The following is a 12,842-nucleotide window of genomic DNA, read 5'->3' on the forward strand; positions in this document are numbered from 1 at the left end:
GCTGAGGCAGGAGGGTGTTGAGTTCAAAGCCAGCCTCAGCAAAAGCAAGGCTCTAAGCAACTCAGTAAGACCCTGTCTCTAAACAAAACACAAAATAGGGCTGGGGATGTGGCTTAGTAGTTGAGTGCCCCTGAATTAAAGCTCTGGTAAGCCACCCCAAAATAAATAAATAAAATAAAATAGCTGCAGATTAGTTAACTCATTTATATCTGTACCTCTCAAAGTTGGACTGGGGCAATTATTCTTTATTTTAGGCAGCTGGTCTAAGATCGTTTCAAACCATGAGAACGTAACAGCCACAGCTGAAATTTAAAAAGTCTAAATAACAAATCACTTCTCCTAGTATTAAAATATATATGTATAGTTTTTCCCTCAGAATGAATTTTATCAAAAAACATACTACAGGGCTGTAGCTCAGTGGTAGAGTACTCACCTCAAATATGTGAAGCACTGGGTTAGATCCTCGGCACCACATAAAGATAAGTAAATAAAATAAAAGTATTCTTTCCATCTACAACAACAACAAACTAGGCTGAGCTGGGATGTGGCAGTGCATGCCTGTAATTCCAGCAACCTGGAGGCTGAGATATGAGGATCACAAGCAGGTGAGTCACAAGTTCAAGGCTAGCTAACAACTTAGGGAGACCTTGTCTCAAAAAAAAAAAAAGGCTAAGAATGTAGGGAAGTGTTAAAGCATCTCTGGGTTCAATCCTCAGTTCCTAAAAACAATAAAACCCCCAAACAAAACAAATACTAGGCTATAATTGCTTTATAATAAAGATAAATATGCTATTTGTGTATTTTTATTCACTAGCTATTTTAATCACTGAAACTACATTTCATCCTAATTGTTCAAATTTTACTGAAAATTTAAAATTTAAATTACTAGAATTTTTTCAAGAGAAAAAAATTTCAGGTTAAGTTTATGAAGCACCTAAATTTACATGAAACTTATTCCATGGTTTTTTTTTTTTACATTCACTGAAGTTACATTTTAAAATAGTAAGGATATGTAACAATAAAGGACTCAGTAAAGGCTAACCACCTATTATATAATGAATTAAATAATGGAATTCTGTCTAGAAAAGTAAAGAACCAAAACAAAGTCTCAGAGAATAGAGAGAAGCCTTTGGATAAAGTTGCAAAACAAACATGTATCTACCTGCTGTGAAGACAGCTGCAGTTTTGACACCTTTGTCTTCATTTTGTATGTCCTGAAGGAACGAACCAACTGTTGACAACATCGGTCTGACTACGAATTGACAGCGCTCTCTTCTGGATGGCAAAGTCAGTATTATCAAGGGAAGACCGTGTCTATAATGAACTGTAATTTCTGTTGAGGAAAAAAAAAAGATGAAAATAGAGGAATTCATAAAATAGACTTTTAAAAAGAACTTTAAAATTAAAGAATTCTAAAGGGAATACTTAAATATATAATTTGTCTGAATTTGGGCTGGGGATGGTGCTGAGTGGCAAGGCACTTGTTTAGCAAGTGTGAGACCCTGAGTTCCATCCCCAGTTGGGGGGTGGGTGGGTGTGGGTGTTGGGTAGAGTGGGGGAGAGAAAAAATGAAAGGAAGATGGAAGAAAGTCTCTGAATTCCCATAAAGTTGTGCCTTACTGGGATAGCACCTTCAATGTCCTACAGTCTACACAGGCCCCACCGTTCTGTAACACCTCGCAGTACCTTGTACCACACTGGACTGTAATGACCTGCTTAATGTCTTCACATTACACAGGCAGAGTTAAGTTTTCAAGAGCAGAAACTTTCCCACTCATCTGTAACTCCTGATTGCTGGGGTGTCGGTCTGCCAAAAGACATCACTGGAGACATTATGGGAACAGAACCTAGTGGTAGTGGGACAGGTGCAGGAAAAGTCCATTTTGCTCAAACCTCTCCACTCCCGCTTTATTTGAAGGAATGGAAATCAGTTAATGAGTCAGAGAGTGAGAGGAAAGCTTACCATCAGGTGGCTCTGCTGTGCTATAAAGGCACCGTGGGTAGGAGTTCAGATTTTCATGCATCTTCACACAAAAAACCTGTAGGAAAGATTATTTTCTTTTTTAAAAAGTTGGAAAGCTGAAATAAGTGTCTTTATTAGGAAATCATTTTAATCTTATATGATAAGCACAATAAAAAATTCAATTTCCTAAATATGCCCAGGTAAAACTTTCATTGAGAAAGCTGGGTATGGTGCACATGCCTGTAATTCCAAAGGCTTAGGAGGCTTGAGGCAGGATCACAAGTTCAAAATCAGCCTAAGCAACTTAGTGAGGTCATAAGCAACTTAAAAAGGCAGTGTCTCAAAATAAAAAATTAAAAAGCTCATGTGTGAGACAATGTAAGAAGGTTTAGAGGAGAAATAATTGGGTTATGAGAGCCTTAACCAAATCAGTACATTAATCTACTGATATGGATTAACTGGGTGGTAAATGTAGGCAGACAGGTTTGGCTGGAGGAGGCTGGTCTTTGGGGATGTGCCTCTGGGATACATTTTTTGTCTCTGGAGAGTAGAATATACTGTTTCCTGGTGGCCATGCCCTAAGCTGCTTTCTTCTTCCACCACGATGTTCTGCCTCACCTTGGGCCCAGAGCAATAGAGCTGGTCATCTATGGACTGAGACCTCTGAAACCATGATTGTCAAATAACCTTTTTCTCCTCTAAAACTGTTTTTTCAAGTCTTTTGATCACAGCAGAAAAAAAAATTTGACTAAAAACAGGGTATATACACTATTAACAAAAATAAAAAAGATAATGGTACTGACTCAAATGATGTTTCATTATGTTCAAAATCAAGAGTCTGATTAGTACATCAAACAAAACATTCAAATACATATTTCTAGTATTAAATGCATCATAGGCAATTAGTTGCAGCAAAACATCATCTGCCACATTAATTTAAGACTGTTAATTTGAATTTTATTTCTAAAATTATAACTCACTACCAAGATGAGAAAGAAAAAAGCTGATTACTTCTTAAAATAGATGCAGCTCCCAATAAATAAATATACATAAGAAGTCTCCAAGTTTGGATTATGAATATTGTGATAATCTTACTTTTAGTGAAACCACATAAAACAGAGAAATGTTTTGAAAACATATCAGAATTAATTATTGAGATTAAAAAAAGTTTAATTATATAAATGATTATGCATGTATAAAAGTCAAATACAGAAACATTAGGGGGGTGATATAAAATTAAAGCCCCTCCCTTTACTTCTCCACAATCCCACAGCTTTTTCCCCAGAGGTAGTCACTTTTAGTTAGTGGTTTGGTACATATCCTTTCAGACTTCTTTCTGTACATTACCACCTTTACATGCATTAAATCCTATGCTAGAGTCTGAATAATGCTAAAGACAGTGCGTATCATGTTCTTGGATGCTAATGATCTCTCTTTCCTAATCACAGTAGTACTCAGCTTTTACTGTGCTAGTGATGTTTCTTGGTTACTACTGAGGAAGTCATTTTAAAAGGCTCTACCTGACAACCAGAAAATGATGAAAGGCGGCACAGTGGCCAGAAAAAATAGCAGGGCTTTCTCAAGATTTTGCATGTCTTAAGAATCACATGGAGGTCTTGTTAAAGAAACAGATTCCTAGGCCCCAATCTCAGGGATTTTTTTTCCTCTAATAGGTCTGATGTAGGGATGTGAATATCTGCAATTTTTTAAAATAAGCTCCAAGGTTATACTGAAGTTTTAAGTGTAAGAACCACGCTTTGAGTAGCTGGGATGTGGTAGACCCTCCACACCCTTCAGGGCACTATGCTAAATTTCTGCGTGGATTAGAATTTTGAATTCCAGATTGTAGTGCCTGGTCAACAGCTGCTGCCTTCAAATGGTATCTGCTGAGAGCCATTGCCAAGTAGGTATGACGCATGGCATGACCCAGGTCATTTGCAGTGACATTGCATGTAAGGTGACCTTGCTCAAGGACCAGGGCGGATCCAGGTTTAGGGTGTATCCTGCTGGGATTAGGGAGTATCCCGCTCCTTGGGTTTAGGGCGGTTCCAGGTTTAAGGTGTACCCTGCTGGGAATAGGGCGTATCCTGCTGCCTCAGGCGCGCCCCGCTCCTTAGTTCCCGTTGAGTTCTCGCGGGATTCAGAGAGTATTTGGGATTCAGAGCCCGGTGGAGTGTGTGGATTTGCCCAGAACGTGTGTAAAGTGCCGGTGACAGTTCGAGAATAATGAATTGCTGTTTGAATCTATAAGGTGTGTGGTGGCTCGTGATTTTGTGCCCAGCCAGACTGCGGCAGGTATCTAGATATCAGAGCCAAAGATGACTCAGCTTCTCTTTTATCATATATCTTTGCTAAATAAAATTCTAATCATTTCACAGCTGAACTTAAAATCCCTTAGCCTTTTTTCTACTTACATAAAGTAGAAAGAACTGTGATGTTAGAATTGACATGGCAGGTTCTAAACTCAATTCAGCCACTAAACTTCTGAGAGGTCACAGATAAGTTATTTGACCTCTTTGTGATTCTGTTTTCTCAAGGAATTGAATGGGTGTTTCAGTCTATGTAGCCTACTATTTTATCATAGCATGTCATAAACTGGGTGGCTCACGTGAAACAAAAATTTATTTCTCACTGTCCTGGAGGTTGGGAAGGCAAAGATCAAGGTACTGGCAGATTCAATGTCTGGTAAGGGCCTCTTTTCAGTTCACAGATGGTGCCTTCTGTGTCCTCCCATGGTGGAAGGCACTTGGAAACTCTCTGGGGCTCTTTTATAAGGGCCCTAATCTCATTCACAAGGGCTATGACTTCATGACCCAATCAACTCCCAAAAGTCTCAACTCCTAAGGCCACTAGTTTCACATATGAATTTTGGGGAATCAAAGATTCAGTTAGCAATGAAAATAATAGTGTCTGTCTTACAAAGCTGATATAAAGACAAAATGAAACAAAGTACTAAGTACCAAGTACAGTTTATGAGTCCAGCAGGTACATCATGGGTCAATTACCTCCAAACCTTTGTCTGTGTCCTCAAAGGCACTTAGTGCAGGAACCTGGGCCCCAGCCAAATGAACTACTTATCCATTGACTTGTTAAAGTGACTCTCTGTCCAATCCTGCCTAACAAAATCCTGTCTTTCTTTCAAAATCCAACTTTAATGTCATTTCTTCCTTCTGTATTTGATGATGGTCCTTGTAAAGAACATAGGTTTTGCAGTCAGAACCAGGCTGGAATCCCGACTTCAAGATACCCCAGTGGTTGTGATCCTTGATAGGCAGAGGTGGGCTCAGGAAGATATGGGTTGTAAGAAAAAGAAGAGAATACGTTTGGCAATGCAAAAGTGAGCCAGGGCTATCATTAGAAGAAGGTGGAAAGGAAAATATTAATGTGGAAAAAAATCTCTTTGAGCTTCACTGTAAAGGAAGACAGGTGTGAGAATTTTTAGTACCAAGTCATTTATGTCAACTCCAAACAAAATGGAGCCAGAGGCCAGGAAGGGTTGCCACACACATATGCCTATGATGAAAACTGTGTAAGGAACTCCTTGAAACTGCAGAATCCCACATGAGCTACTTTGACAAGGACACTTGCCTGACAATGGCCGTCTCTATCAATGAGCTGACCCTGATTCTTGCAACAAGCCCCTGCAACTAAAGGTCTTTGTTTCAAAATGGCCTGTGCATATTTCTCCTTTTTGTCTTTAAAAAGAGTGCCCCTTTTGCCCCAGCTCCCTTGGTCTGCCACAGCATGTGTATCCTGGATTGCCATGCCTTTCAATCCCAAATACTCTTTGCTTTGGAGAGTCAGTTGGTCTGTCATTCATTTTAGGCTGACAGAGGCATTAGTAGAGAGATGTATAACGGTCACATGTTGGGGCCAATGACTAAGATTTTGATTGGCTTCTAGATCTATATCATATTCTTAAAATTTATTTATTTATGTATTTTGGGGAATAAATAAATAAATAAATTTTATACTGGGGAACTGAACTCAAGGGCACTTTATCAACTATCTTCCCAGCCCTTTCTATGTTTTATTTTGAGATAGGGTCTCACTAAGTTGCCAAGGCTGGTCTCAAACTTGTTGTCCTTCTGCCTCAGCCTCCTGAGTCACCAGGAGTACAGGCATGCACCACCATGCTCTGCTCTATATTGTATTTTAGATCAGATGTCTTCATTATTAATTAAAGATGCAATTTCCACTCAAGATGGTGGGTAAGTACACACATAAGAGCCTCCTCTGCTCCATGCTCTGAAAAGACATTAATGTGACCTCAAGGCCAAAAGCAAAAGAGAAACACAGTGGAAAGCAAAACTCAAGTGAAGGTTCAGTTGGGTTCTGGTTTCTACAGAAAAATATGTTTCAATGGAAAATTCTGCATTGTCCACAGCACAGCTTTCCAGGTTTTCAAATCCCACCCTTCTTTATCAGCTTGGAGCCATTTTGCAACTATTTGTAAACTACAGGTAACTGATAAGTTCGTAAATCCTAGACAGTCTGGTAGTGATGTAACTGACTTTCCTTCTGTGGAAACACCAATTTCATCTCTATTTACAGTTCTCCTTAACATTCCTATCTCCATATGAATTTCTATTGTTTTTAATTTTTCCTTTTAACCAGATAGACTATCTATCTGGTTTCTTCATATCATAACTGTAGAATAAATTCTTTAATCCATGTTCATTTTTATATTACTGGCATAATAAGAAATAAATATCTGATGCCTGAAATCCCAGTTACTCAGGAAGATGAGGCAGGAGGATTCCAAGTTCAAGGCCAGCGTGGGCAACTTCATGAGACCCTGTCTCAAAATAAAAAATAAAAAGGGCTGTGAAGTTCAGTGATAGTAGTGCCCCTAGTGCATTCCTCAGTACCACAGATAAAATAAATTTATCTTGTCCTCAGTTCCTGGCAAAGAGTCTGTAAGATGTTTGTAATTTCCTCGGTGCTTGGAGCCTCTTGTGTTCTAATGAGGCAACTCTTATTGGGATCCTAGATAGCTTTCAGGATGGGGGCTGGTTGCCAGAAAAACCAAGCCTTGATTAGAAACCTCAAACTTTCAGTTCCACTCCCCCAACTTTTAAAAGGGAAAGAGGTTGGAAAGTGAGTCAATATATCTCTAATACCTTTGTGATAAAACCCACATAAAAGCCCCTTAGATATCAAGGGTGAGAGGACTTCTGGGTTGAACACTCCATGTGCTAGGGAGTGGGTACCTTGCCTCACAGCACAGAGACTCCTGGGCTTGGACCCTTCTAGACCTCATCTTAACTACCTCTTCATCGGGCTGTTCATTTGTAATTCTTCATAATATCCTTTATGACAAACCAAAAAATGTATGAGAAGTATTTTCCTGTGTCCTGTGAACTGCTGTAGCAAATGACTGAGCCTAAGAAGAGACACATGGTTCACAGCCATGGGTCTGGAGTATAAGAGACCCAGGACTTGGGATTGGCTTCTGAAATGGGGACAGCTTTGTGGCACTGAGTCTTCATCTGTGGGATCTGATGCCAGTGCCAGGACTGAATTGCAGGATCAATTGCAGCCTGTGGCTGGGGAGCTGGGGAATTGGTTGTTGGTGTGATGGAAAACCCCACACATGTCAGAAATGTTCTATAGATAGAAACAGATCATAGTCATCCCTATGGGGATAGTGATATTTCTGAAAATTATCTTTTAATCTCACAGAATAGGAGTAATAGTTTGACTCTTTGAAGATAGCAGACACCAAAAGTGGCCCACGATGAAACCAAGCCAAACTTTCCAGCAATTCTATGGCTTGATCTGTGACATCTCCAGTCACATCGCTGCAAGATCCCAGGACAGGGACCACAGGCTGTCGATCTAAGAACTTTTTCTGCCCTCAGACCATATAGGTCCGGCTGAAGCAACATAAAAATATTGGCCAGGAACGGACAAATAGAGAATGAAAGACAAACTTACTAAAAGTCTGCAGTCCAGAATTTAAAAATATGTAATTAAATGCTAAGAAAAAACAGCATATTATTTTTAAGGCCAATTCACTTTAACTAAAATAAAAATAAGAGTTATACAAAACTGGCTTTAACATAAATTATATTTAGGGCTTTCACAAAGATAAAAGAGAGAATTGGTTTTAAAAATGAGTGACTCTGATCAATTAAGCAGGATTTCTAGAAATGAAAAATATAAATGTAAAAAACCTGCATAAGTACTAGATAAATTCTAGACAGGATTAAGTAAGCAGAAAAGAAAACTAATATTTCAAACTAATATTTCAAAACTAATATTTCACCAGGGACAGAGAGCACAGAAGTTTGTAGCAGGAAGTTTGAGAATACAAAAAGTAACAAATTCTTGCACATTGCTGGGGAGAATATAAAATGGTACAAGCATTCTGGAAAAGGCTTGGCAGTTTCTCATAAATTAAGCATACAGTTAGATGTAACCTAGCAGTTCCACTCCTGGGTGTTGACCCCTGAGAAATCAGCAAAAATGCTACTCCATTTCCTGCCACTAGAGTGCATGCTTCCTGGGCGCAGTCTGGGAAGCTGGAACCAAGCCGGTTACAGAAGAGCTCAGTAACTACACATTGAAAGAAGTAGCAAATCTTCCCTAGAAGGAGATGCTAAGGAAAATTACTTAAGGCTGAAGGAAATGAAAGAATTTTTAGATATGCAAGATCTCATAGCTTCTTTCCCACAGATCTTTAGCTAAGAAACTTTGTGGTTAGAAGGAAACTAAACCCAGATGTTAGCAGAATGCAAGATGATGACACTGTTACGGGCCAAAATGTGCCCTCTCCTAATTCATACAAACTTCTAAACCCCTAGTACCCGATAATGTAACTGTATTTTAAAGAGGTTATTAAGTGAAGGGCAATGGTAAGGTCCCTAATGAAACATGACTGTGTTCCTTATAAGGGGATTTGGACAGAGACATGTGTATCCAAAGAGGAAGGACCATGTACTGACAGAGGGAGAAGGCAGCCATCTATAAGCCACAAAGAGGCTCTATGACACCTGGATTCTTGACTTCTAGTGTCCAGAACTGTAAGAAAATTAATTTCTCTTGTTAAGCCACCTGGTCTGTGGCATTTTGCTAAGGCACATACAAAGTTGTAAAATATGTTGGTAAACTATGAACTGTAAGGAATTTTAAATAAAATTTTTGTGTTAAAATGAAGAGTTGGGATGTAGCACCATGGTAGGATGCTTGCCTAGTGTATGTTAGAGCCTGGGTTTGATCCCCAGCTCACGTTAAAAAAAAAAGAGGAGAGAATTAAATAAGATTTGGTATGTTATATTCAGTGGATCCCCAGAACATGTGAAGATTCTTGCCATGTTTAGGAGAAGGGCAAAGATAATGAAAACTTGAGACTATGAAATATAATTAAGTTTTTATTAATTAATTATAATTAAGTTCATGTGTATGTTAGCATAGTTAATAGTATAGTATATGTATAGTTTCTAATAGGATAGAAAAAATTAGTAGAACAAATGTTTTCAAGGAAAGTAGAGAAAAAGGAGAAAAACATATGCAGCAAAAATCATTTTGGAAAATGAAGAAAATACGTATCCACAATTCCAGCAGCCCCTGACTTTTTATGCCAACTTTCTACAGATGGCTAGGCTCACAGAGTCATATGGTCAAAGGAGAGCTGATCATTATATTTGGCAAGTATCAATTTACTTTGTTAAAAACTTTCCATAAAATAATAGCTCTTTCAACTCTTATTCTATGCATGTAACAGCAGTTACTGTTTACCTGTTGGACATTTCCATTACTACTCCTAACTTCACTATTTTCCTTATCAGAAAGGAAGACATGCTCATTTGAGAGCATTTGTGAAAAAGATAACAAAAATGATTGACACCATCATCTAGTATTATTCATTAGCACTGATGGACATCTTCTAGTTTATTTTCTATTTGTTTTATTAATATTTTTACCATTACAACAAAATTCTAACATCTTTGCATATAAATGCTTGTTTACATTTTTATCTTTTTAGGTTAGATAGTAGAATGATTAATAGGTCTAGAACCCTAATAATGTACCAAACTTTTTGGAGGCCAGGTGGGGTGGTGCATGCCTATAATCCTAGCAGCTCAAGAGGCTGAGACAGGTGGGCTGAAAGTTCAAAGCCAGCCTCAGCAACTTAGCAACACCCAGTCTCAAAAAATAAGGGGGGACAGGATGGAGATATAGCTCAGTGGTTACATGCCCCTAGCTTCAATCACTGCTACCAAAACAAAATAACTACACTTATTTTGGGAATATTTCCTTTTATTTTCATGTTGTTTTTCTCTATCATATGCCAGGTTAGTGATAGTCTGAATTCAAACAAACAAATCTTCATAAAGTTCAAAGTCCAAAATCAAACAGTAATATACACACTTGAGCAACTTTGGAGATACAAGCCTCCTTTCTTTTTTAATTATTTATTGTTGGTTGTTCAAAACATTACATAGTTCTTGATATATCATATTTCACACTTTGATTCAAGTGGGTTATGAACTCCCATTTTTACCCCATATACAGATTGCAGAATCACATCAGTTACACATCCATTGATTTACATATTGCCATACTAGTGTCTGTTGTATTCTGCTGCCTTTCCTATCCTCTACTATCCACCCTCCCCTCCCCTCCCCTCTTCTCTCTCTACCCCCTCTACTGTCATTCATTTCTCCCCCTTGTATTCTTTTTCCCTTTCCCCTCACTTCCTCTTGTATGTAATTTTGTATAACCCTGAGGGTCTCCTTCCATTTCCATGCAATTTCCCTTCTCTCTCCATTTCCCTCCCACCTCTCATCCCTGTTTAATGTTAATCTTCTTCTCATGCTCTTCGTCCCTACTCTGTTCTTAGTTACTCTCCTTATATCAAAGAAGACATTTGGCATTTGTTTTTTAGGGATTGGCTAGCTTCACTTAGCATAATCTGCTCTAATGCCATCCATTTCCCTACAAATTCTATGATTTTGTCATTTTTTAATGCAGAGTAATACTCCATTGTGTATAAATGCCGCATTTTTTTTATCCATTCGTCTATTGAAGGGCATCTAGGTTGGTTCCATAGTCTTGCTATTGTGAATTGTGCTGCTATGAACATCGATGCAGCAGTGTCCCTGTAGCATGCTCTTTTTAGGTCTTTAGGGAATAGACCGAGAAGGGGAATAGCTGGGTCAAATGGTGGTTCCATTCCCAGCTTTCCAAGAAATCTCCATACTGCTTTCCAAATTGGCTGCACCAATTTGCAGTCCCACCAGCAATGTACAAGTGTACCCTTTTCCCCACATCCTCGCCAGCACTTGTTGTTGTTTGACTTCCTAATGGCTGCCAATCTTACTGGAGTGAGATGGTATCTTAGGGTGGTTTTGATTTGCATTTCTCTGACTGCTAGAGATGGTGAGCATTTTTTCATGTACTTGTTGATTGATTGTATGTCCTCCTCTGAGAAGTGTCTGTTCAGGTCCTTGGCCCATTTGTTGATTGGGTTATTTGTTATCTTATTGTCTAATAATTTGAGTTCTTTGTATACTCTGGATATTAGGGCTCTATCTGAAGTGTGAGGAGTAAAGATTTGTTCCCAGGATGTAGGCTCCCTATTTACCTCTCTTATTGTTTCTTTTGCTGAGAAAAAACTTTTTAGTTTGAGTAAGTCCCATTTGTTGATTCTAGTTATTAACTTTTGTGCTATGGGTGTCCTATTGAGGAATTTGGATCCTGACCCCACAGTATGTAGATCGTAGCCAACTTTTTCTTCTATCAGGCGGCGTGTCTCTGATTTGATATCAAGCTCCTTGATCCATTTTGAATTCACTTTTGTGCATGGCGAGAGAAAGGGTTTCAGTTTCATTTTGTTGCATATGGATTTCCAGTTTTCCCAGCACCATTTATTGAAGATGCTATCCTTCCTCCATTGCATGCTTTTAGCCCCTTTATCAAATATAAGATAGTTGTAGTTTTGTGGATTGGTTTCTGTGTCCTCTATTCTGTACCATTGGTTCACCCGCTGTTTTGGTACCAGTACCATGCTGTTTTTGTTACTATTGCTCTGTAGTATAGTTTGAAGTCTGGTATCGCTATACCGCCTTATTCACACTTCCTACTTAGCAATGTTTTTGCTATTCTGGGTCTTTTATTTTTCCGTATGAATTTCATGATTGCTTTATTTCTACAAGAAATGCCGTTGGGATTTTGATTGGCATTGCATTAAACCTATAGAGAACTTTTGGTAATATCGCCATTTTGATGATATTAGTTCTGCCAATCCATGAACAGGGTATATTTTTCCATCTTCTAAGATCTTCTTCTATTTCTCTCTTTAGGGTTCTGTAGTTTTCATTGTATAAGTCTTTCACCTCTTTTGTTAGGTTGATTCCCAAGTATTTTATTTTTTTTGAGGATATTGTGAATGGAGTGGTTGTCCTCATTTCCATTTCAGAGGATTTGTCGCTGATATACAGAAATGCCTTTGATTTATGCATGTTGATTTTATAGCCTGCCACTTTGCTGAATTCATTTATTAGCTCTAATAGTTTCTTTGTAGACCCTTTTGGGTCTGCTAGGTATAGAATCATGTCTTCAGCAAATAGTGATAATTTAAGTTCTTCTTTTCCTATTTTTATGCCTTTAATTTCTTTCGTCTGTCTAATTGCTCTGGCCAGTGTTTCGAGAACTATGTTGAACAGAAGTGGTGAGAGAGGGCATCCCTGTCTTGTTCTAGATTTTAGAGGGAATGCCTTCAATTTTTCTCCATTCAGAATGATGCTAGCCTGAGGCTTAGCATAGATTGCTTTTACAATATTGAGGTATGTTCCTGTTATCCCTAGTTTTTCTAGAGTTTTGAACATAAAGGGATGCTGTACTTTGTCGAATGCTTTTTCCGCATCTATCG

The 12,842-nt window shown here is 38.5% G+C and overlaps 1 protein-coding gene across 1 annotated transcript in view; it reads right to left on the reverse strand.

Moving 5' to 3' along the window:
• The window catches only part of Mcub (mitochondrial calcium uniporter dominant negative subunit beta), a 129,941-nt gene that overhangs the window by 28,424 nt on the left and 88,675 nt on the right, over positions 1-12,842 (reverse strand). Inside the window, 2 exon segments of the mRNA XM_071614476.1 lie at positions 1,163-1,333; positions 1,964-2,039. Coding sequence (XP_071470577.1) covers positions 1,163-1,333; positions 1,964-2,039 — 247 coding nt within the window.

Source organism: Marmota flaviventris, chromosome 7 (assembly GCF_047511675.1).
Source record: "Marmota flaviventris isolate mMarFla1 chromosome 7, mMarFla1.hap1, whole genome shotgun sequence".
Taxonomy (NCBI): Eukaryota; Metazoa; Chordata; class Mammalia; order Rodentia; family Sciuridae; genus Marmota; species Marmota flaviventris.